At 34.8% G+C, this 26,640-nt stretch overlaps 1 protein-coding gene across 5 annotated transcripts in view; it reads right to left on the minus strand.

Moving 5' to 3' along the window:
* Nucleotides 1-4,295: 4,295 nt before the first annotated feature.
* Nucleotides 4,296-26,640, minus strand: part of EPHA7 (EPH receptor A7) — a 172,208-nt gene continuing 149,863 nt past the window's right edge. For 2 of the 5 annotated variants that reach the window (XM_047734716.1, XM_047734714.1), the window contains exons 10-17: nucleotides 22,690-22,803; nucleotides 21,619-21,804; nucleotides 20,946-21,007; nucleotides 19,113-19,322; nucleotides 18,250-18,399; nucleotides 10,558-10,751; nucleotides 9,324-9,479; nucleotides 4,296-7,289 (exon numbers count right to left, since the gene is read on the minus strand). In XM_047734716.1, coding sequence (XP_047590672.1) covers nucleotides 7,175-7,289; nucleotides 9,324-9,479; nucleotides 10,558-10,751; nucleotides 18,250-18,399; nucleotides 19,113-19,322; nucleotides 20,946-21,007; nucleotides 21,619-21,804; nucleotides 22,690-22,803 — 1,187 coding nt within the window. In that variant the 3' untranslated portion in view covers nucleotides 4,296-7,174. The other 3 variants (XM_047734715.1, XM_047734713.1, XM_047734718.1) reach the window with 2 other exon arrangements.

Consider the following 26,640-nt stretch of genomic DNA (forward strand, 5'->3'; position numbering starts at 1 on the left):
TTACTAATCAGCTCTGTCCGCCTCCCTTTCTCACACGGGTCCGTGTCTCCGTGCTCCTCTGCAGGGTCCCTTGGGCTGTCCCTGCTGCCCCGGCCTATCACAGGAGCAGCCATCCGTGCTCTGAAATTAGTTTTCTCCGTCAGCACCTGGTTTACTACCACCTTCACTGCACCCCATTCATCCTTCAGAGCACCTGATCCTCACTACCTTTTAAGAAGAAACCAATTTGAATTAATTTGCACTTCAAGGATTTTAAAATATTTATAGAGTGTCTACTGAGTGCCAGAAACGGCTCAGTCCCAAAGGACGTAAAACAAAGATTTCTATTTGGCTTCTGCCCTCCAAGAGTACTTGATCCAGTGGGAGAGACACACATACAAATAATCTGACAGAGCGCAGTGGGAGAACCACAGCACAATAGCATAAGCAAAGCACAAGAAGGATGACTCTGGCTCCTTGGTGTCAGGAAGTGAAGACTTGGAGGAAGGAACTTTTGAGATGCGTCTTGAAGAGAGGAATTTCCCCCACTTGGAAAAGTAAGAGGGAATGTGAAAAAGGAGTAAAAGTATGGAGGCAGAGAGGATAGTCTATGGCTCTGATCCAGAAATAAAGAGGAATTAATTCGTATGTCAGGCACCCCTGCCAGACTGTGGTCCCTCAGACTTCATTCCCACCACATCCTTTTTCTGGTCAGAATTGCTAAGAGCTCTGCATTGCCTCTCCCATCAAACTCAGCTTCTCCTGACTCTTGGTTTCCTGTAACTTATCTCTGCCTTTGATACACACTTCTAAATCTGAAGACTAGCATTATTGGGTGTTTGCTGGCTTTGTTTTATTAGTAGATCAGGGGAGATTTAGTTGCTCCATGTTTGGTTGGCCCCACACCACAACTGCCCTGACAGGTGGCACTTTTTTTTTTTTTTTTTTTTTTTTTGGAAGAATGCTGTCATTGAACTGGCAGGAACAGCCCCTGTGGTAATTCCCGTCCTTTTGTCAGTAGCGCTCACCAGGTCTGTTTGTGGCATCAGGTTCCTGCTGTTTTGCTCTGTTAAGTTGGTGAAACTTTCCTGGTGAAAACACACGCAGCTTGGTGGGCAACTCACAGAGATCTAGTGAAAACACAGAATTACAGTAATGTGTGGCCCCAGATCTCATGCCCACCAGAGATTTGAAAACACTTGTGCAAACACTAGAGCTGAAAAAATGTGTGGGTCTTTTTCCTTTGGAAAGAACACATTTTAGCCTCGTATTTTGTCCGGTTTTCAATGTTAGCAGTGTGTGTCTCTATAGCAAATTGACAGAGAGATATCAGGTTAAACTTACGACTTTCTCTTTTAATTTGCTCCAGAGTCTATCCGAGCAGTGTAGTAAGAGTCTGCAAATTCATCACTTTTAAAAAGCATTCTGTTTTTAAAAAGATTTGTTTATTTATTTGACACACAAAGAGAGAGAGAGAGAGAGAGGGCATAAGCAGGGGGAGCGGCAGGTAGAGGGAGAGGGAGAAGCAGGCTCTCTGCTGAGCAGGGAGCCCGACATGGGGCTGGATTCCAGGTCCCTGGGATCATGACCTGAGCCAAAGGCAGGCACTTAACCCACTGAGCCACCCAGGTGCCCCTTAAAAAGCATTCCTGAGTTGTTTGCCTCATTTTTATGTACTGCAAAATATTTTTAAAAGCATGTGACTTATCTGAACTCTCATTCTACATGTATAGTCTAATTTTCTCCATTTGTTTTACTAGAGTTTGTTGTCCAGTCATGGTCTTTAATTAGCTTTGGTTACATAATGGAATGGTGAGATTTGAATGGTATAGGTTAGTTCTCTACTAAGCTAGACTCAACATTACTTAAAAAACAAAGGTGCCCATGAGCACATTTAATTAAGATCTATGACTAGCCACTCATTTAAAAAATATATATTGTGCATTATTTTTTTGATATAAAATTCACAAATATACTTAATTAAAGGCTGTGAATTTCAAAAGAGAAACAAGGATAATTTTCAGCAGTAGAAACCCAGGAAATTTGAAATGATGATACACATATCGCAGGTTATATTTGATTGAGCTTTATTTGCTATTTATAGAGACTAGACAACTCCTCAATTGCTACTATCTCCAAATCATCAAATGCTGGAAATTTAGAAATCCCTACTACTTTTACACATGTCAAGAATTCCTCGTGCTGTTACATACCTACAGAACACTACAGCTACTTATTGCTACCTACCAAACTTTGTGCAATAGGTCCAATTAAATTAGATCAATTAATTAAATTTATTTTAACCTCAAGGTCAATCAGAAGAGGTCTTTTATTGTTTAATTATAGATTTAATTACATTCAATCACTGAACTTGAAAAAAATATCCCCTTACAGCACTTAAATCTGATGAGACTCACAGAAGCACTCCTGTTGAAATATTACATTCTTTTGCCCATATTCTTCAAGCTGAGATGTACTAGCCAGAGCAAGAAGAGGAGGGAGGTAAGGGGTATTGATGGAACATTCACAATAAATTGTGAGGGTGCTGTTCCCCTCAGGGCAGCTTGGATCTTTGCCAGTCACCATGCACTGCCTTTTCTCATTTGTTAGTATCAGGAATTAGTTAATGATCTTTGGCACTCAAGAATTTGACCACGTTTTTGCTTTACGTGTCTTCCTTTCAGCAGCCTTCCTCAAAATCGAGACTGAGTTTTCATGCAGCTAATAATGTAAAACAAACGGTAAAAGTAGGAGTTAAAAGTGTTTCAACAACGAAATTGTTACTGATGATCACCGTGAGTTTCAAATCTATTTCTTACCTAGTGATAGACCTTGTGTGTATCCTTAATAGCTTTACACTTGTGCAGGGAAACGCGTGCTGGCAGGATAGAGTATCTTTGTACTGCTTACGAATCCAGCCCTTTTAAGAGACCACATGTGACTGCCCATCAGTGTTTTGAGCTACATAATTATCTCCGTGTGAACTTCACAAGAGCTTTGCCTGTAGACTCGTTAGGGGTAGCCGAGACTTCAAGATTAAACCTTGTGTTTCAGCTCAGCCTAGCCTGAGTACCAGCAGAAGTAATAAGCAGTGACAGTATCTCAGCTGGTCTTTGTCTATTCTCATTTTTGAAAACATGTTTAGATGTTTGTTAAGCCTGTAGAGCTTAAGATGGCGATGCTGCAAAATAGGGAGCACTTCGTTCTCTGTGTTGCAGGGGAAAGTTGGAAGGATCACTGAGTCAGGGTCGATGGCAAGCGACCCAATCAGACCACTGGGTTTATTACCTTTTCCGTTTGCTCTGGATCCCCTGTTCACATCCTGCAACATCTTAAATGCCAAAACTCCCCAGGCTTCCATTTTATATCAGATGTCTAAAGTGTTTGTCAGGGTCTGATGACAAAATATTTACTTTCACATACAGATATCCTTATTAGTACCATGTAGTTGCAGTTTCAATTAAAAAAAAAAAGAACAAGGTTTTAACTAAAATGTCTGATAGTAGGGCTCTTTGAAGATACAGTCTTAACTTGTTATTCTATAATAATTAGAGTGGAATTAAGTCACTGTGCAAAAGGATGAAGGGAATCAGTGGCTATTAATTTTCTTCGTATTCTAATTGGTCCACTGAAATATTTCAATGAAACCTTTACTCTAGACATCTCCTTTCATGATATTGTGTAAGAAAATAAATGAGTAAGGGACATAAAGGAACCCGCCAATGATTGGAGACAGGATTTTCTTTCCATTGTCTAATAGACTTGTTTATTATTTTAAGCTGGTAAAAAGAGACTTATGATTCGTGTTGAAGAAAGAGTTATTTGTGCTTGATACATTGAAGACACTGTTCAAAAGCAGTTTGTCCTTATAAAAGGATGACCCCTGTAGTAATTCTTAGGCAAGGAGGGACAAATTCAACCAACAAAGAGCACATCTCGCCCCAAGTTCCCCATGATTTCTCCACATAGAGCAAAAAAATACACATCAATAATTTATTTGAACATGCACATCAGCGAGTAGCACTGTTCTGGCCACTCAGGAAACGAAAGGGAGAATATCAGCATTACCTAAATTTAAGAAAAAAAAAAAATAAGAAAGAAAGAAAGAAAGAAAAAAAAGAGGTGAATTACACCATTTTAATTGTCTTAAAAACACGGATAAGAGGAGCAATTAAAATATAGTCCTAAATAGTGCTAGCTAATGTAGATTACATAAGTATACAATATGATTCAACTAATAGTGCTCTGACAAGCATAAACCACCAGTTCGAGTAAACAAGGCCCAGATCGATTGCTGAGAAAATGTTAGATTCAGATGTAATAAAAGTTACTTTTATTTCAGTACTGAATGCAAAACACAAGTCAAGTGTGAAGACAGCATTCTAAAAAAGGTGGCTCTGTTAGAGCAAGGAGGCCATTTCCTTTCGCATTTTTGTAATTTTTGAGTTCTATTTTTGACGTTCGCTCTCTCTACCTTTCCTCCCCTGAGCACTAATTTATCAAAAAAAGATTTCAAGGTGCAAGTTGTACATTCTTATCATTATACCATTTCATCTCTTTCTGGAAGAGAGTATTACAATCAGCATTACAATGTTAATTCTTCTTCTCTGAATATTTGTTTCACATACATGTATTTCAAAATCATAACGTTGATTGGGAAAAGAAACCTACGAACGAGAGAGTGATGTATTCATACGCTTCCTATTGTGCTGTGTGTCTTTCCCATCCCTTCTCCCCTTTCCCTGTAAAGAGCTGTAAAAAATTTAAGGCAGATGAGGTATATTGCTGAAGAAAAAGTTATTTTTGAAAAAAAACTCAAAAAAACCTTTATTCTGCCCTTCTACTCAAGAAAGACTAATCAACTATAAATCTAGTGCTAGAAAAAAGCAGGAAAGACACTGTTTGCATGTACCATACTATGTCTTCTATTTCTAGAATGGCTTTTTGTTAATTTAATTTTAATAGAAAAAATAAGCACCTTAAGCTATGAACAGGAAAAGAACTTCATTATTAGTGAGTTTAGAATCCAAACGGAATTAGGGACACTCACTCAAACTTTCACTCATTCTCTCAAAGGCCAATGCTACTGATTAGAATTGTAAAGTGCTGTACTTAGTATAAACACTTGTATACACTGCAGACACTGAAAAATAACCCTCAAGCACATTGTGTTATAGTTCCAAAAATATATTTACAGTCTATTACAAAGATTACAAATGGAAGTGTCTAGGTGACTGTGTTATGCTAATTAAAAGTATTTTACAGATTATTTTTCCTTAGGGACAAAAAACATTTTAGTGAAATTAAAATGATTTTTCTAGTCAATCAAAAAATAAATTAAAATATCAAATAACACTGTACAGTGATTTAAAAGAAAAAAAAAGGGTGGGGAGGGGTTTGGGAAGCAATCCATTTGAGTTTTTCTATAGCCATCTTTGGTCCTAAATGTGGGAAAACACATTATGTAGCACTGAAAATACCTGTTCTTTTGTGATGCTCTGCAAGTAAAATAGAAAAATATAGTGCATTTTCAATGTATTCAGAGCCCACTACAGAGAAATGTGTGTACAAAACAAGACAGTATAAATAAAATTTACAAGTTTTACAAAGGAACATTTACAGGTTTTTGTTTCTGTTATTTGTTTGTTTGTGGATGCCCACATTATCAAACAAGACCAATTATGACCGATCCCTGGGATCTTTCTCTATTAAAATCATTATAAACAGCCCAATTCTCTTTGGAAGTACAACAGTTCAATTCTGGGGTAGTTCATGATTTTCGTAACTTCGAAAGCATTACTCATAATATGCATACATTCCTGAAATATCTATAAAGACACATTTAATTATTGCTTATGAAATTCTAACACAGTAATCAAATAATATGGTTTAATAAATAAAGCTTAAAAAAAAAAAAAGCCAGATCCTTCACCTCTTCCGTACACGGTAAAAAGAGTTCTTTCATTTAATAAGCTTCTGACATCAGTGTTCACAAATAAAAGGCTTTTTAAAAACTGCAGTGGTGATATCCTGTGCAGCCGATTTGTTTCTGAAAGGTGAAAATGTGAACTGCCCCTTTTCTCCTGCTTCAGAGTTCTAATATAAAACTTACTTCTTTCTATTCGTGTTTGGACTGCATTAAACAGAATAGGATATAAAATATACGTCAACTATTTCTCCTAAATTTCCTAATGTCTCAATATTGAAAAAAACCTCGATGTGTTAGGATTAAATTTTAGGTAACACTGGATAGTTCTTGCTCTCAGAGACTTGCCTTCACCAACACTCTTTAGATGAAGTGCCTCAATTTTTTATAGTCATAAACCTACAATTTGCGTTTGTGTTTTTGTTTTATTAAATTCTGTCTAGTAAAATCACTCTATAAACAATCTGTTAAAAGTGCCTTATAGTATTTATGGATCATTATTGCTTTTTTCATTGAAAAGATAGTGTGTTGTTTGATCTTTACAAAAAAATTTCTTTTTAAAAAATACCAGAGCTCTTGGCAACTTACATTTTCATGACTACCTGCCAATTAGCAAATGATATCAAAACAGCACTGATTAAACAAAATAAAATGGCACAAAAAGGATACCAATGTTCTGACAGAGATATATCTTCAATCATGCTATGTGGTTTTGTTTTTTTTTTTTTTTAATTTGAGATTTTTTCAAAGGTACCCAGTGTAGTAATGTGTCATAGATTAACACTAAAAAGGTCCAAAGCTATAAACAACTTTCTAAAACAAAGTCCTTATGAAGAATAAACACAAATGATTTTAAAAAGGAATCGTCTGAAATCACATATTTAAGGAAAATATTTCATTGATTTTAACAATAAGATCATGATTTTATTTGACAAATATATTCTTTCTTAAATTCTTTATGTACATTTTAAAAAGTCTATAAGATAAAAAGGAGGTTAGAGAGCTCAAGGTGTTTGGATGTTTTCAGGTAGTACTTTGTTTATTGTCACTGCTGTTTTCCTGGCCACCAGTGGTGGATCCTAAATTCCCTTTTTATATATTCTGGTGGCACTTAGGAGTTCAAGTCTATAGGTGCTTCTTAAAACTTCTCTTCACTGTAGGAAGGACCCAGGACATTAACTGTCTTCTAGCAGCATTCTTATGCATATACCGAAGGCCAGTACTGTTCTCTCTCAATCCATAATCTCCCTCATAAGGGAGAAATGCTTATCACACTTGGATGCCAGTTCCGTGTAAATGTAGCATTTGTGCTCTCATAGTCTGAATGCTGCTCATGATTTTCTTCTGATGGCCAACCAGTGTGATCCCTAAACTCATCACATCTCTGGAAAAGACAAATGCATTTTGTTAGTTATCTTACAAAGAATGTATTTGGTACTCAATTGTCATCAGCTCTTTAATAAATCTTCTGTTTATCTGAGGCAAACAGATCTTGTCTAAGTGGTCTTGGGTATTATGATCATATTCCTACAGTGGGTCAGGTTGGCGAGCTTCATCAGCGTGCTCCTTCCCAAGAACCTAACTGCTCAGGCTCTCAATCTGCCATAAGTTATTTTTAAACTGATCTGAAATTTTGTAGACAAAATTAATCAAAGTCTTAAAATTATTCTTAACTTAAGGTAAGATCAGGAAATGTTATTTGCAAGGTATTCTTGAACCTAAGTGAAGTTTAAATTTTTTTAATTTAATTTTTTCCAATATTCCAAAATTCATTATTTATGCACTACAACCAGTGCTCCATGCAATACTGCCCTCCTTAATACCCACCACCAGGCTCACCCAACCCCCTACCCTCCTCCCCTCCAAAACCCTCAGTTTGTTTCTCAGAGTAGAGTCTCTCATGGTTCGTCTCCCCCTCCAATTTCCCCCCACCCACTTCTCTTCATCTCCCAATGTCCTCTGTGTTATTCCTTATGCTCCACAAGTAAGTGAAACCATATGATAATGGTTATAAGAGGAAGTGGTGCAAATGTAAGCATTTGGGGCTCTAGTAAATCAAGAATCTTTGATGATCACCAAAAGATTTATATTGAGTTTCATTATTGTAGGGTAATTCTGAACATATTATTGGTTGTATACTTGACTCCAGTTCAGTTTGATCATTTCACTACATTTTAGAAAAAAATTACTTTCTAAAATGTGCAATACCTATGTTTAATAGCTTAAATGTGACATTGACTAACTGTGTCTATCTATGTTTTACTTTTCCTAATAGCCAGGAAGATTGAGCTTAGGTATTTGCAAGTGGATAAAAGATGGCAACAGTACAGTAACGTAGTATTTCATAGTCGTGGTCCAAAAAGACTTTGAGGTTCCTAGTTTTTCAGTGAAGTAGATTGCTTTGGAGAGATGGGGTATACTTATGCCAGCTCTCCCATGTGGCAACTAGAAGGAAACCAAACAAGATAGCACGCACAGGCTTAAGTTCACATAGATGCCACCTCCTGACATGCCAGGAGAGAGAAGCTGATTGCTGGCTCTCTCAGCTGAAACATGTGAAACCCTTCGCACAACAGTACATAAGATGGATCCGCTCATAGAACCTTGAAGGCTGTTTCCCATTTTCAAACACACTGATCAAGAGGAGCTTCATTGCCCGTGAGTTATGTTGCAGCCAACGAAGTCGATGTTCGGAGATGATAAGTGGATTTCCTAAGACCACATAATCAGTGAGGGAGCTAGAGATGAAAATTTAGTTCTTTTCACTTCCAGTTCACAGCAACTTCAAAAGTTGTTTTAGGAGGTCATTCGTCAGGTTAAAAAAAATAATGAGTCAATCACACACCTTCCAAAATATAAGCTAAACTCTCAGTTACAGTTAATTGAATTAAGCAGCCTTGGATCTCTTCAGAAAGTAATCCTATTGGATGTCAAAATGCATTTGGTATTGGGAATGAAGCTTTGAGTTTTTAATGTCATACAAAAACGTGGTGAAAGAAATCCTCCTTTGCAACCGAGAAAGTTTCTTTCTTTAATGAGTAGGCACCCAAATGATACAGTGGTTAAGGAAAGAGGGAGGCTCATGGTGTGGTGTTTAGAACACTGTCTATAGAGACAAACGAATTATCACTTACTAGTTGAGTCAGTTTGGGAAAATATTTACATTCTCTGAGCCTGCATCTTGTTGTGTATAACACTATTGACTTAAAATTATTGCTATGAGAGTTTAAAAATGGACTACAACTTCAAAGGTCTATTTAGCACAATGCCTGGCACATAATAGGCACTTATTAAGGAAATGCTTTTCTCCCTGATTTTGTGGTTTACTTCTCTTTAATATATGGCAGATGACCTGATGTATAAAGCTCAGATTTTACGTAATATATGCTTAAATAGAATTCTGAGAGATTCAACTTACTCTATAGTCATCCTGGCCACTGACTCAAGGGAGTTGTAGCCAGCGGCTGTGAAGTTATCTTTATACCTTTCCATCTTAATAGCTTGTAGCCATTCTCCAACAGAACAAAAGGTAGTGAAGTCAGGAGTGTTTTGATCCAAAAGAGGACTTATTGGCCTAGACACGAATGAAAACAGAAAAACACATTTTTTTTTTCCATGAACCAATAAAGAATGTCTTTGCCTATACAAAAAAAAAAAAAAAAAAAAAAAAAGAGGAAAAAAAGGCTATAAAGAATAAAATTACATATTCCAATGGGTGTTATAGTAATGGATAAACGGACAAGTTAATATAAATCTAAAGGCTGCGGGGGGAACTACAAACTCTGAAATTTACATTGTATTTAGATTTTATGACCTCTGGATGCGTCTTCCACACATTTCTAAAATTCCAGCCAACAGTATTTGTAATCAGTCCATATTTATTTGTTCACTTGCTTCACCAAAAGCAGCTGCGAGGAAAGGAAGCACATTTGACTGTGGACTAACTCGTTCTGACTATGTGGTGCTATTGAGAACTCCGTGTCTTCGCTGTACTGACGGCACCCTTGAGAGCACCTAGTGAGTTCCTACCACCTCTGCAAGGGCACAGGGAGCGTCAGGTTCACCTACTGGCTGGAGCGGAATGATTTCTAGCGCGCCTCACAACGGGGCGAGCCCAGTGCGGAGAATGGATGCAATGTTTCGGACTCCTTTTGACGGGTAAGCCCCTTTCATCACTTACTGAGCTACTGTCATAAACTTTAACTTCACAGAGTTTTACTAATAATAAATAAATAATACGTAATAAAATGAAACTAGTTTTAGTTTTACTAAAAGACTCAAAGCAAAGCAAATTGCCACATGCAAAAAAGTAAGGCGACAGTAATCGGAGTACTGACTTGAAAATGTGAAATGCCACCTAATCACAAAATTCCAGTTGGAAAGTCTTCTAAAACAGATAGCCAGTGATAGCTGCCATAACTTTTAAGGAAACCAAAAGGCAATAATAATAGGTCTCATTAAATACTAATTTAATTAAGGTAAGCCATCTGAAAAGAAAAAAAAAACAAACATTTCTGTGAACACAATAAATTTCACATCGGTTTATAGTTTAACCCAGATGTCAGCTTGCCATTGGGTTAGGACTGAGGAGATAAATGGTTCAGGTGAATATTTAATGTCTCCCAGATTCCATCCACTTAGGTATTTCTTACCTACTACAAGTTCCCAGGGGTGTTTTCAGACTATTTGGATTTCGAATCATTTTGTCTAGAATTCCAACTATCTGTTCAAACTTTGGCCTTTCTGCACGTTCTTTCTGCCAACAGTCCAGCATCAATTGGTGAAGACCAGCCGGGCAGTCCATGGGTGCTGGTAAACGATATCCTTCTTCTATTGCTTTTATAACCTAATAGCCAAAGAGACATTAAAAATATTACTGATTGAGGTTCAATTATAATAACATCCATTGTCTAGCAGGCGAAGAGATTTATTGAGATAAGACTGAAGCGCCCTTCGAAGCTTAGCAAAAAACTTGGTTTTTGTTTTCCTGAACACCCATAAACATTCGATGTGTTATTAAGGAGTGTATGAAGAGCACGATATCATGACCCTTCTAGTTGATTTAGGAATTAGGAGCAGCCATTAAGTTCAACCAAGGTGCAATAGATGGAAAATTTTTCATGTCATCCCAGAGGTTTTTAAAAGGGAATATGTTATGGAAACATTTTACTTGTATCTGGCTGTGCATGTACATACTTGCCTATGGATGTATGAATTCTTCAAGTTGTAAGAGGAAGATCTGAGTTACCCAGAATCACCCCCTACAAAGTTTCACTTTTTACAGGGTTCAAATGACACTTTCAAACTAAATCTCAAAATACGTGAATGTGCTATGATAGAAAATATTACCAAGCACACTATTACTTTAAAAAATATAGAGCTTACCTACTTAGGAAATGTATAAGGTTATAATATAGAGTGGGGTGTTGGAACGAGGAGTATACAGGTGGTTCCTGAAGGTGACTGTACTACTTTCCAAGTTTAGTGACCTCACACTGGCAAACTGAATGAAATCAGCCTTGCAAAGGGGTGAGGGAACGGGTTACACTAGGAAATTGGGAAAAGTTAGAAATTAGGACTTTCCTACTCCAGAGTGCTGGTTGTTCAAGTTTTATCAGCACATCGCTTTCTACTTATATCTAACAGACTGAAACACTACATCAAGCTTTGAATGTTCATGAAAATAAGTCTCCAAAGACATGGGTACATGGCAATCAAAATGTCTGAAAACTACTTATACTTGTTTCTTTTTGTTTATATGGAAAGCAAAAATAGATCTTTTTTTTTTTTTAAGATTTTATTTATTTATTTGACAGAGAAATCACAAGTAGGCAGAGAGGAGGCAGGCAGAGAGAGAGGAGGAAGCAGGCTCCATCCCAGGACCCTGGGATCATGACCTGAGCTGAAGGCAGAGGCCTAACCCACTGAGCCACCCAGGCACCCCAAAAATAGATCTTAAACATCAGAAATTGTTAGAAATTGGAGCAGCACAGGAAAATAATTAAGAAGGCAAGCAACACAAATAAGGATTCTTAAAACATTAACATCATGTCAAGGGGGATTAACAAATCCTTTTTGATACTGACTGACATAATGGCAGTAGAAATGTTAAAAAAAAATGACTGGAAAAAAAACCAAAGGTAACCTTAAGTTTTTGAAGAAAATAAAGCCATATGTAGGCAGACAGAAAGCTGGCTTTAAGAAATGTTGATTAACTTAATATTTGTAGGGAAACATATCCCTAAGATGCTTGTTGACATTCAAGAATAGCACATTAAAATATAAAAGGTCGTCCTTTGGGATGAATGAAGTAGCTGGCATCAACAATTGTTACATAAAGTCCTTCATATAAAAAAGAAAAAAGGAACGTTAAGAAAAATCTATATATGCAAATTGATAAAATCTAAAAGGTAAATAGATTAACTTAATTATAGTGATTTTTGAATTGAAAAGTACTGTAAGACAAATCCTCAGCTAAAATTCTTTCCTGATTACTACATTGTAAGTCCTGCATATCCTCTTACTTGTACTTTGGAAAGCGAGGTTAAGTTATTTAAACAGTGGCTTAAGTTGTGAATAAGTAAATTGACAACTTCTAAAAATTTATATATTCAAAATGACCAATAATGAACAATCGGGAGACTTTTTTTTTTTTTCTTATTGGGAAAAGAGTGGCTTTCCTTATATCGGAGGTTGCTTGTATTTGAACCTAAGCAATATCTTCCTGATTTGACAGGACTCCACTCCCATGCTATAACATTCGTGCAGTCCTTACTATTTTGAATCACCTTCTAACCAATGTCCCTGCTTGTGCAATGCATGTAGAGTGAACTTTCCTTTTTTTTTTTTGGCCTTAAAAATTATCTTTAAAAATGCAAATCTAGGGGTGGCTAGTTGGCTCACTGGGTGGATCATGAAACTCTTGATCTCAGGGTTGTAAATTCGAGCCCCATGTTGGGTGTAGCGATTACTTAAAAATTAAAATAAAAAATAATAAAACGTAAATCTAAATCTTATCATGATTGTCCAGACATTAATACTTTTCAGCAGCTCCCCAAGCCTTCATAAAAACGTTTAGAATTCTTCATCACTGAACCCAATATATTCTTAAGTCTTTGTGCCAATGAACATAGTATCATTAAATGACTCTTCTAGGAATGAGTTAATGAAACCTCTGCGGTTTCTCCTATTACATTATAGGAATTTCATGCCTCTTATTATTACAGCAGGGAAATGTTAATTTCAGCACAAAATGAAACTTCTGGCTTTCAAAGATACAGTGTTATTACAAATTTTTAAAGGAACAGCAGCTAAGGACAGCACTTAAAATAAGAGATTCTCTGGATTGGGAATGGACTTTGGAACCTTAAATTTCCCATTAGGAAACAGGTACCTATCTCTAGGAGCACTAGAGAAAATTGCAGGGAAACTTCAGCTTCTACAGAGCACACATTGGCATAATCCAAGGTATTCATACCCTTTGAGGGGAAACCTGCTGATGGGGGATGATTCAGGCACAAACTGAATCTAAAGGTTCTACAGTTTTTATTTGCTTAACTGCATTTTATTCCCAGTTGGAAGAGTAAAAGGTACTTTCTGCAAATAGTTATACATTCTTGGAAACAACAAGGCACACAGGTAAAATGGTTGAACCTACATTTCTTAGAGCATTATGTAATTATTCACAAAATTCATTTAAGACATCTTCTTATAAAATGACCAGAAACCTGTTGGACAGGGATTTTCCTGTCCAAGAGATGCTTTTCTTCCTGATTTTGTGGTTTACAGGTAGATCTAGCCTTAATATTCTAATAGAAATCAAAGAAAACAGAAAAATATTAAGCAATTTCTAATTCTAGATAGTTCCGAGATTAATAGGAAGTGACTTTGGTAAATGACATCTATATAAGGAGCACTTCTTTGGTATATACTGTAAAGAAATACTTAGAAATAAAAACAAAAGTTTCTTGCTGAAAAGTGTTTCAGTATTATTAGAGTATGATCATTGTAATTAAGAGAAAAAGGAATACAGAAAGCCCCTATGATACTGGGCTTGTAATAACTCAAAATGGGATCTAACATGATTGACTTCTGCTTTGCTCATGCTCATTTCCATTCCATTAACTTTACAATAATATATGACCCACATTTTATGCAATTAAATATTCTGGACCACACATATGGGATGCTGGCAAAGTTTTACCAAAAAAGATCACAATTTTGTTTCTATCATAATATAAAAAATAAAAACCACACATATGGGATGCTGGCAAAGTTTTACCAAAAAAGATCACAATTTTGTTTCTATCATAATATAAAAAATAAAAAAAATATAAAAAATATAAAAAAAAATAAAAAATAAAAATAAATCAGTGGTGACTTGTAAAAGGAAAAAAAAAACAGGGCTCACAATTTAACTTAGAGTAAGTTTAAAGTGTATTATATTTTTGAAACTATTAAAAAATGTCTTCTAGGGGCACCTGGGTGGCTCAGTGGGTTAAAGCCTCTGCCTTCAGCTGAGGTCATGATCCCAAGTCCTGGGATCTAGCCCTGCATTGGGCTCTCTGCTCAGCGGGGAGCCTGCTTCCTCCTCTCTCTGCCTACTTGTGATCTCTATCTGTCAAATAAATAAATAAAATCTTAAAAAAAAGTCTTCTAATGAACCATTTTAATAATTTATGGACACAATATACGTAATTATTTTTATCATCTTATGGCTAACTGCTAGTTAAACTAACAATTTATTGGTTTAACTTAAAGTGAGAATAAATGACTTTGTTGAGTACTATAAACAGAAAATATGTAATCTATATAATATAATCTATAGGTATAAAATATAATCTATATGAAGAATTTCAGAATTTCAAAATTTGAGGGTAAAAGTTTTATTTGAACTAATTAACACACATTTAATTAAAAATAGCTACTGTGAATGCTAAGAGTATTTTCAATTTCTGTAATATTTATTATCTTTGACTGAATTTACACACAGAAAGATCTTTCTTTGAAAGGCCATTATAGAAAGGGTCAAACATCTGCAGATTTTTAAGGAAAAAAAAAAAAAGAAAGAAAGAAAGCTAGAAATTTATTTGGGAAGCTCACCCTCAATTTTAATAGCAAATAACTAAATTCTAACTGTTCCCATTGCAGTGAAAATTCAAGAAAGTTATAAATACATGAACATACAATAAGAATCCGTTCAAGTGTTAATCAAACAATAACCTGTTTGGATGTGGTTATCATCAAACACATGCATATTATCTTTTGCCAAGTTTTTCTTACTCACTGCCCTGCCCAGCATGCAAATAAACCTTTTTGGAAACTACCTTACTAACTTCTACAGTACTCCTGGATCAGAGTGATCACAGAAACCTATTTTTATTGAGCATTCAGCCTGGAATTTTGTGGACTTGCTTACAAACATAACCATCAATTTACATATTGTTTCTCACGGTGTCAAAAGTCTTAAAATCCAAGGCATTTGAAATTTGAAGGCTTTCTAAAATCCCTGACAAATTCCTGTCAACTAAATTTGAACAACATAAAGATAATTAATTCACTTAATAAACCAATCTAAACCAATTAAAAATAATAATATTTGGTTAGATCTGTTGAAAGCAAACTTCCCAGAAAACACAATCTATTCGCACATACACAAGATTTCCATGTGCATCGGCGGTTGTCAGATCTCTTAAGTCTCTCCATGAACTCCTACCGGAGACTTAAAAAAGTTTTTATCTAGAGAATTTTTTGCCAGAATGAAATTCATAATTTTGAATTACTCATTTTTTTTTTACCATTTGCATTTTGAAACTTATTTTTTTAAAGATTTTATTATTTATTTGAGAGAGAGAGAGAGAGAGCATGAGAAGGGGGAGGGTCAAAGGGAGGAGCAGACTCCCTGCCAAGCAGGGAGCCTGATGCGGGACTCGATCTCGGGACTCCAGGATCATGACCCAAGTTGAAGGTGGTCGCTTAACCAACTGAGCCACCCAGGCGCCCCTGCAGTTTGAAACTTAAACATGTAATTGCTCAAATAGCACTTCAACAACATAAGTATAAAATAATGAGCATTATCCTATAAGAGAAATATTAATATAAACTTTACTATAAAAACAACTGTATAGGTAGTCTCTTACTATTATAGAAACTTGTGTCTGAATTTATAATTCAGACCTTCATAATTACAAAAAAAGAAGAAAGATAGTGCTAAACATTCTAGGTCAGAAGTAAATGTCCCTGTAGACATAATTTCATTTGATTAGTAAAAATATTTATTAATTCTTGATACTTTAATTATATATTTTTGACATTTCATTTTCAGGAAAAAACAAAGAATATTTAAGGAATTCTAAAAATTAAAATTGAAGATTTTTTTTCTTCTTAACCATTTCTCTTATTTGTTTTTTGGAAGTTAAGTGAACTTTGAATTTAAGTCCTCTTATATTCCTGTCATTCTTTTATGTTTGAATCTAGTATAGAAGGAAGGTGTCAAAAGAAATGAAACTCCATCGAATGTCTAGGGAATGTAAATATTTCTCTTTCTCTGCCCCAAGGATTTGTTTGCCCACATTTTGACAGTCCATGAAATCTTTGACACTGAGTCCTGTCAAATATTAACAACTTTGCCTCTGCCAAACGGGCTCATCATTTAGACTTTTATCTTTAAAAAACAGAAACCAAAAACAAAAAAAGTTTCATGTCATCTCTCAGTTCAAAACACCAAAACATCTAGATGATTTAAAAGTTCCACCTCTTCAGGCTGTGAGCTTTTCAGCTAATTCAGAAACTTGTTTAACCTTACCAACAAATGATCTGACTTTAGTTGTCAAAAAATAACCATTTAGAAGTTTTAGGAATTTGACACAGTAAATTCTAAAAATAACCCCCCCAATACTGATTTGATATAACAATGTTTGAGACCTCTTTATGAAAAAAAACTCAATTTTATTTTTAGTCAGCTTCTGTTGCTGTCCATGTCTATAATACTTCAAGAATTCACTACTCCAATTTGCTAGTCATGTCCTTCTTTTAAATGGCAATACAGACTTTCCTCAAGCACCACTTACTTCTTTACTCATTGAGAACATGTATTTTTTTTTTTTAAGATTTCATTTATTTATTTGACAGACAGAAATCACAGGTAAGCAGAGAGGCAGGCAGAGAGAGTGGAAGGGAAGCAGTCTCCCTGCTGAGCAGAGAGCCTGATGTGGGGCTGGATCCCAAGACCCTGGGATCAGGACCTGAGCCGAAGGCAGAGGCTTTAATCCACTGAGCCACTCCTTCATAAAGTCTTTCATCAATTTGCCCCAAGTTAATCTGCATATCAAGTCACTACCAATGTGCACATCTCTGTTCTAGGGTAGGGAGTCTGTTTGGCTCATCTCTGCACACTTTGCTAAGCTTTTGCTTCTGGACTATTCAGTGCACCCCCTTGGAAAATTCTCTCATTAGCTATGAACCAAAGTCTTCTCAGATTTCCAGTTCAAATCCAGGGTATGTTCCTAGATTTTACACTTGCTCTACTTTTATCTAAATTTCACTCACATTTTCAGTAAGTTGAACCATATGAATCTGCCAGTATTTGAACATTTCTGACTTACATGAATGCCAATTTCATAAAATCCAACCTAACAGAAGCAAATATTCATTTGCACTTATGCTATATTATTTTATAAATGGTTTCTTGGTGTGAGATGTATGCCCCCAAGAACTGCCATCACCTTCTTTTCTCAAAGGATAACAGCATGTTTTATGCCTTAGTGTGTATCACAATGCATATTTAGTTAAGTGCTAGTTTGTTAGGAATTTCCAAGAGCACCTTCATTGTGATTACATTCTAAAACATCACTACGAAATACTTACCAATACTGATCATAACATATAGTTTGTCTCATGAAATTAAAATTTAATCAGATCAACCAACAATAGATAATTTAAACCTGTTTTCTCAGGACGTTAAAAGAAAAAGAAAGATAAGCTTCAAAGACAAAATAAAACAATGTCTTCCTTCCCCTCCTCTCTGCAAATGATTCTTTCACTCGTTTGACTTTCCCACTAGAGATGTGCAAGCACAGCATCATTATCTTGATTAGGACAACATGTCTTTTGTACGCTTCTATTACAGCGAGAGGATTTTTAAAAAAAAAGAAGCAATTCTTCAGACTGAAACTAACTGAACCATTAATTTATGATAATCTTTATGGGAATAACTGTGACAACTCAGCAATCATATTTTTCTAGTTCTATAAAAGTTTCTTCTTAGGAGCCATGACCTAACATGTTCCAATAACAATGGACATTAATGTATGAAACCTTTTTCCTTTAACTAATGTAACACCTACATCTTGATTTGACATGTCCCAGTAAGGTCTTTCTCCATAAGACATAACTTCCCACATGACTATTCCATAGCTCCATACGTCACTGGCTGATGTGAATTTCCGGTATTGGATGGCTTCGGGTGCTGTCCACCTTACTGGAATTTTTCCACCCTGTTATAAAAAGAAATTGAAATTTTAAATATGCATAATAACTTATAAATCATTTATAGCAGAACTATAAAGCTGCAGTTAAACACTTGTATATTTGGTTAGCAATTCAGCAACATCCCATCTATCCATCTTGAATCTCTCTAAGTGTATTTAAACGTACTAATCTGTTTTTAAAATGTCATTACAAGTTTTCATTTTTAAGGCAACTCAATTTAATGGGCCCTTAGGCTGTCTTAGGGCAAGAGTCTAGTCAAAGGACAATGACAAATTAGGCAACATAACTATGAAAATGGAATGAAATATAAGGAATTTAACTAAATCCTCATTTCTTTTCTTTTTCTCCTGATCTCACGGAAGTTGCAAGAATTAGTAGCATATTTAATACTCTTTTAAAATCTTTATTTAAAACAGGATTGTATTTCTCTGCTACAATTACGAGAGCTAGCAACTAGATGTTATTTTATAAAACTGTATATTACGTATATGAACACCCTGATTATAAGACAAGCATGTTGCCATTCTGATCTTACTTCTCTTAGTCTACATGTAGAGTGGAAAAGCAGCAGCGATTCTTCTAAAAGGAGAAAACAGCAACAACAAAAATCTGAGATCAATTTGCCTCTTTTCTACTGTTGAGTTTCATATTAAGTCCTGCTTTCTTGGTGGGAAAACCTTAGGAAGACAAAGAAGTGCAGAAAGAGACTTTTTCTTACAGTTGTTGTATAGACAGCTTCTGGATCGTCCTCTATAACCCGGGACAGGCCGAAATCGGACACTTTACAAACAAGATTGCTGTTGACAAGAATATTGCGAGCTGCCAGGTCTCTGTGAACGTATCCCATATCGGCCAAATATCTCATTCCAGCAGCAATTCCTCTCAGCATTCCTACTAACTGAATGACGGTAAATTGCCCATCGTGTTTCTACAGGAAGACAAGAATAAAAGTCCTTTACTTTCAAAGGGAGACAATTGTTGTGAAAACTGCACACTAGTCATTTACTACAGTATAATAGGAATTATTAACCAACTTTCTACATAATACAGACATCTGTGAAAAATAAAGTGGTTGTTGATTCAACTGACCTTCAAATATTACAAAAAAGTTTTGGTAATCGTTTAGTGATTTAATAATCGTTTAGTTATTCTTACTGATTAAAAATAGTTTCAGATTGTGCAGATCCAAAAGTATACACTGATTTTTGAGTCAAAGTTAGAGAATGGAATATCTGAAAATATTATCCCTGACAAGTAATTATTTTTTGTTATTTGCTAAAAATTATGTAAATAATCTAGAAATACATAAAGCGATGAAGACACATATATTGAGATATTTTTTCTCCAAATAATAAAAAAGGGAAAGGAGAAAGTTTTTGATTAAAGATGAAGAAAAACTAAGAAGTAGAAAATGGTTATCCTGGCTGACTTTGTTTTCATTCTGTATTTTTCCTTATTTTGCTGTTGGTGGGAACATTACTTGGAACAAAGATTCTCTAAAACAGATGCACTAGCAAATGGATTTGAGAGCTCTACTGCAACCAGACTGGCCACCATCTATTTCTAAGCCATTATTTTAAGATTTTATTTATTTATTTGACAAAGAGAGAGGGAGGCAGAAAGAGAGGTAGAAGCAGGCTCCCTGCTGAGCAGAGAGCCCGATGCAGGGCTTGATCCCAGAACCAGCCCAAGGCAGACACTTAACCAACTGAGCCACCCAGGCACTCCTCCAAGCCATTTTTAATTCACAGATTTCTCCAACTGAATTGTAAATATGTTGCATGAGGATATTGGTTTGAGTTGATAAACTTGCTAGGTGATGCTTTATTCCAAAGAAGTGATAGCTATGCATATCAAAATGATGCAGAAATAAAAATTTCTCTAAATCTTCTGATCGTTTACAATTTAAGTTGAATGTATCATTCCAGATTATGTATGATAAAACTGCATGTTCTCTTATTCTTTAGACTATTTTCTTCTCGCCATTTAGAAAAATGTTAACATGTGTTTATTCTTAGGTGAAAAGTCTCAAAGCAAAATTTTGTATGTTTATATATTTAGAATTTATTACAAAAATAATCACATATTATTAATTTTCAAAATGTTAGGAATTCTATCTTCTACATTCAGTGTTCACATAGCAATGTGATAGAAATGGTTCCACACAACAGAACTGGGATCATCATGCTAATAATGAATGCTCATCTCACTTTTTAGTCTTCTCTGTATTATCTCTTCCTACTGAAAAAGTAAAATGTTACTCTACAACATGTATTCAAATTAAAGGGCTTCTGGTAGGTATCCTCTGTACTTGAGGGAATATGTTAATAAGTACTATTGTTTAAATCACAATGTAGCTATTCCTGGCTCAAAAGGATTCTAGTTCAAACCAGACTAGGATTCTGATTTTTAATCTAATCTGTTTTTCTAAAAGCAATTTTCTGATCTGTTAAAATTTATAATGCTTATTTTTTATACTGTAAAAAATCAACTTATTATACTGGTGTTATGTATAGTATATTTAGAATGAGAAGATAATTTTGGTACCTACCCTGAGAAATGCATCAAGGGCTCCATTTTCCATGAATTCTATTACTATCATGACTGGTTTCCCTAAAATTAAAAAAAAAATGCACACACACATATATATACATATATATATATATATAAGGGGGAAAAAAAAAAGCATTGCTTCAGGAACCATAACCTAAACTTCCGGCTTATTCCCATTCTCACCCTTGATAAAAAATGTGGTGCTCTTCTGAAAGGCTGAATGGGTGAGCTGTGAGTGTTTCTAACGTCCCCAGTGCTGCTGCTAAACTCAGAGTCTGGAAGTCTGTTTGAAAGACGGTTATGATTCACAATTAAACAACAAAGTCAGTGTGTTCTTCTGACTTCTGCTCTCTGAACAAAACTCAGAAAAAATGACACTTGATATAAAATGTAAACACTAAAACGTATCACTTTCATGGCTACTGAAGCTGAATGAAAATATCAGTCACTCCGTCTATCAGATTTATTCTTTAATTCTCATTCTGCCTTCATTTAATCCTAAAATTTTTTAGAGGTAGTCACATAAAAGAAGAAGTTAGTCCATAATATACCAAGAAAAAAAAATTCATTTAGAATGTGCAATATACTCATGACTTGCTTTTTTTGATTAGGTACAAAATAACACTTTTTTCTGACAGTCAGGGTGATAAATGAAAGATATCAATATCTACCTCTTGTAACCACCCCTTCCAAATGGACAACATTTGGGTGGTCAAACTGCCCCATGATGCTTGCTTCACATAAAAAGTCTCTCCTTTGTTTTTCTGTATAACCAACTTTGAGGGTTTTTATGGCTACTGCAACATCTCTTTTCCCTGGAAGTTTCAAACGACCACTGCAGACTTCTCCAAATTCTCCTGAAGTAATAGAACAGGCAAGTGTATTTTAATCTCAAAAATATTTCTTCTTGCAAAGTAAATGCATAATTCTAAAAACACTTTTAAGCTCCCTAAACTATCTGTTATACAAACTGTTTTTTTAACTGGATCAAGGCAAACTTTTTAAGGAAAAAAACACAGATTTGAAATAGAGTATTTAATGTACACTGATGATTAAAGCATAAGGGCACATTTGCAAATTCTGAACATTGCTATTTCTTTTGCTGTTTGAAAAGCAAATATTTTTTAAAGATTTAAAAGTCTGGAACTCATATGCACCATGACTGCTAAATTTAAGGGAGTTGGATCCAATACATATAATTACTCTGAAAATATGTTGTATATGTAGGAAATAATATCCCTTTTAAATAATTTATACAAATTAATTTTCTGCATGGAATTAAACAGCTAACTGATACCTAAAAATACATGAAAAAAGAGATAAAAATGAAAGCCCGGCAAGAAGACGGTTGATCAAGTAAGAGGAAATGTATATTCCAGCAAAATTCAGGAACATTCTAATTAAAAAAAAAAAAAATTACTCAGGCATTCCCTAAACAACAGGCCAGAACTATTATGCAGTAGCTTCCAATAGAACACTATCTTAAAAATCCAACAGAAGATAAAAGATACAGAGATTCTCTGTGGCATATGCTTCTTTTTCACCTTTTTTTTTTCTTTTTCTTTCTTTCTTTTTTTTTTTCTTGAGCTCTCATAAACAAGTACAGCCTCATTGCTTCCAACAGTTCAGGTAAATGCAAAAGTTCTCTACTTGAGGTATAATTATTTGCCTGTCATTATGATATATGACTTTCGATCCTGGCTAAATGGAACAGCTGAACAAGGAAGCTACAACAGCCTTACCTGCACCAATCACACGCTCAATTTTAATACAGGAGGCATCTAGCTCCTTGGCGAATTGATGGACAGCTCTATTTGGGTCCTCATAGGTTTCAGGGTCAATGTAGGTTTTGGTGCCTGGAAATTTAACTGTAATGATGTAAGAAAGCATGACTGTGATGAAGCAAAGCACTTATTGTGCAGTCAGCCCAGGAATTTCATTATGCAGAGTGCTCCTTGGAACAGTGAACTTGCTTCCACATCACCTGAGTCACAGCAGTTTTAACAGACTACTTCAGTCTGTTGGCGTATAGGTATTATCTGCAAGCTTCTATAGGTAACATAGGATCCAGCTCATAGGTTACTAACTGAATTGCTTTTCCAGTAAATCAACAAAAGACATCACCAAAATTCGCTGACATAACTCTTATCAGACTGGAGGTTCAATTAAATTCACTGCTATCATGGCATAGTTCAAGCCATATTGAGGTTTGTAATGGACTTGGAAACACATTTGTAAATCTATCAGTCAGTCAATCAATCAAATTAATACACTGGGAAAAGAAGACATTTCATTTACAGGTAGCCTACTACACTGACAGCAATATTAAAAACATTTAGACATCTTACTTATTCTTTTGATTTATTTTCTTAAAGACCAGCCACTGTTGACATATACATAAAATTAGTACAAGATATGAGGGACCGCTATCACAGAATCAGAGAGAAATCTACTAAAGACACAGTTTCATCTTCACCTTGAAGGGCAGTAGAGGCCAGATGTACAAAATGCAGAGTAAAGTTAGAAAATTTACAATATTCCTGGGATCTGCTAACCATGTATGACAGCAATTTGAAAGAGGAATGGTTTATATGAACTTTCAATTATAAGGCTCTGGAAGGAGGTAGCCAATATGCCTCAGAGAAGGTAGTCAAAATTCAAACAACATAGAATCATCTTAAAAGTTAAAATCTTCTTAAAATGAACCCAGAAGCATGCAGGTAACAGATAATGCTAAGTCAACTTTAAATGAAATTCAATTACAATAATGTATTCCAAATCTAATCATTTGGTTAAAGACAAAGATAAGATAGATAGGCATATATTTGGTTATATTAATGCAATAAAAAGAATTACACTATATCCTCAAAAAAACTTTATTGTTTTTAACAAAGCCACTGAACAATCTTTTCATTAAATCTTACTATTTTGAGAACAATATATTTCTTTATGTATTACACTGCAGCCTAACTGTGCTTATGTCATCACATTAAATTAAAATTATATTTTAAAAATAAACACATAACAAACAAAAAGAAGCAGAATGTCTAAAGAAAATGGGTTTTAAAAATCTTGATTTATTCTGCTGTAGTTGATTGTTTATCCAAAATTGATTGTCTTAAACAATTATTGTTGCAGTTTATAAAACTGACAGATGCTCATTTGTTACTAAAGCTGAACATGAAAAAAAAACACAAGAAGAAAAGAGAGAGGGTATAGAAAGAGAAAAGAGAGAAGAAGGAGTACAGGGAAGAGGGCGGGGAAGAGAAAAAGAGAGAAGGGAAGAAAACAATAGGTTAACCTCCTAGATTGGCAGGCAGATGGAGAATGAGCCATCTTCTCCCTTTTTATTCTCTTTCTTTCTTTCTTTCATTGTTTTTTTTTTTGGTTTTGTTTTGTGATAAGGGAGCTAGATTGGAGGTAACCTTCTGCATCTCAAATGGGTCTCTGATGGTTCTTTATTCAAGCTGTCATAAAACATTTTGACAGGCCAGAGCAATTTTGGCATAAAAACATGAAATACTGCCCAGCTTGGATTCAAAGACATTGTTAGAAGAAATGGTAGGAGGAAACAAAATGTAAATTGGAATTGCTTCACTAAACTTCTCCATTGTGTTTATGTCTTTAAATTTAGCACTTGGGGCCATGGAGAGTTGAGGGTGCCTGATACAAATGACTGGACATTCTATTAAATTCAGTGCTCTAAAAGCTAGTTAAATGGTTGCTTTCATGTTTCTGTAAAAATTCAATCTGGTGTCTTAGCACCTAAGAAAATTGTCTGTATACTAACGAAATAAAAGGACACCAACTTGTAAATAGCTGGTGACCATAGCTTTGTACTTTACGTATTTTTGATACAGCTATAAAATCAAATAAAATGCCTGGTACCCATCAAATGACAAAAAAAGATATCCTGTAAAAAAGGTGATTCAAAAATATCAAGCGTTTACCAGGATAGGATATTGTTAAGTGCACTTTAGTTTTTCATTATTCATTTAAAAATGGATGTTTTAAAATAAGAAAAACATTAACATAATTTCTGAATAGTTTGGTTTGTTGTTTCTCTCAATTTAAGTGTATGAGCTTTTTTGTTTTAATATCTCATTTCCATTTCTCATGAGTGTTAAATATCTTAAAACCACCATTGACATTTTGTTCTGGAGATGAAAACTGTTTTTATATATCATTTATCTCGTCTATGTCAGCAAGGAAGACATGCAGCTCTATTTTTGTCTGATTACAAATTTGATGTGAAATGTAAAAAAAGCAAATGGCATCAAAATATTAAAACTGAGTGATGACAATTTAGCATAAAGCTATACAACATGTTTTAGATAAGCCATGTTTCGATTTACCTTCTGCATTAACCTGAAACCTAAAAGCAAATAAGCTACAATGTATTTGATAATTTGGGGATGTGTCAGATATATTCAGTAAAGGAAAGAAAAGTGACATACTGATGAAGGTAAAATTAAATGATTCAGTTATCAAATTATTCACAAAATGGGTAGAATTGGGCATTTTAGGAATTATAAGTTACTCTTCTAGATACATATTAAACTAGATATAAAAGTTCAGGCATTCAAGTTTTGATTTACTTTTTCCCATCGGGGAAGATATTCTCTCATGTTGGGAAAGACAAAAAAAAAATGTAACCTCCATTTTTTCTGTGTATCTCTATAAACTGCCTATGGCAAACTCATCAATAGTAATAGTAACGGTAATAACAATGCTCACAATTTATGACTTTAAACCACACATTTTCTTGATTGATGTTTATACATTTTTGTGACTTTAGGATGGGTACATGACAATATCTTCTTAGATACTGACAAAGTAATTTGATAAATAACACAATGATCGATATAATTCTTAGGCCAGTTAGGAAATTCATCTATCCATGAGAAATTTTAGTAAATATTATGCTACCAAGACAAATAATAAATACAATTGTCTTTTAATATTTTCAAGGATTAACAATAAAAGAGTGGGTTTGGATAAGAACATCATTAACTGTCCGAACTCAAATCATAGGATCATGAGATCTTTACTTTGGCTACGTGAAGTAATAATATTTATTTGCATAGCTCTCATTTTTTCCCTGGTCATCCACATTGCAACAGGAATAAGATTAATGCAGAGGGGCATCTACTTTCTTTGGTTTCCAAAGATCTCTTCTGAATATGACTTCTAAAATCAACTTTTAAAAATCAGGTAACCCAAGGCCCCAGAAAAACAGTGGAAGATTGAATCCTATTATTACGGAATTGATATCAAGGGAAATACCTACACAACAGACAATGTATAGTAGCTGTAGAAAAAGAGGCTCCATAGCTTGGTCTTTCATGGTAGCATCACTCATTGAGTGGGAAAACAAGGTTCTGCCCTTCTACTTCTAAATGAATTCCTTAGCTAGAATACAGGCCATGCAAGTTGTAATGGATTCTTGTTAGAATGGTATGAAACACTTGGGCAAAATTTGCAAAACGAAAAATTGTGACATAAAAGCAGCTAAATATCCTGCAGTAATATTAAAATTTCTTGTGAGAGATTATATTTCTCAAGCTAGTCCATGTTTTTAAAATTCACATCATATGATTTTCATTCTAAATATCCTGTTCAAATGCTTTAAAGCAACATTTTGAGCTCATTACGTACTTTCAAGCATGAGACATTAGGAATTTTTTTCATGC

This window comes from Lutra lutra, chromosome 6, assembly GCF_902655055.1.
Source record: "Lutra lutra chromosome 6, mLutLut1.2, whole genome shotgun sequence".
Taxonomy (NCBI): domain Eukaryota; kingdom Metazoa; phylum Chordata; class Mammalia; order Carnivora; family Mustelidae; genus Lutra; species Lutra lutra.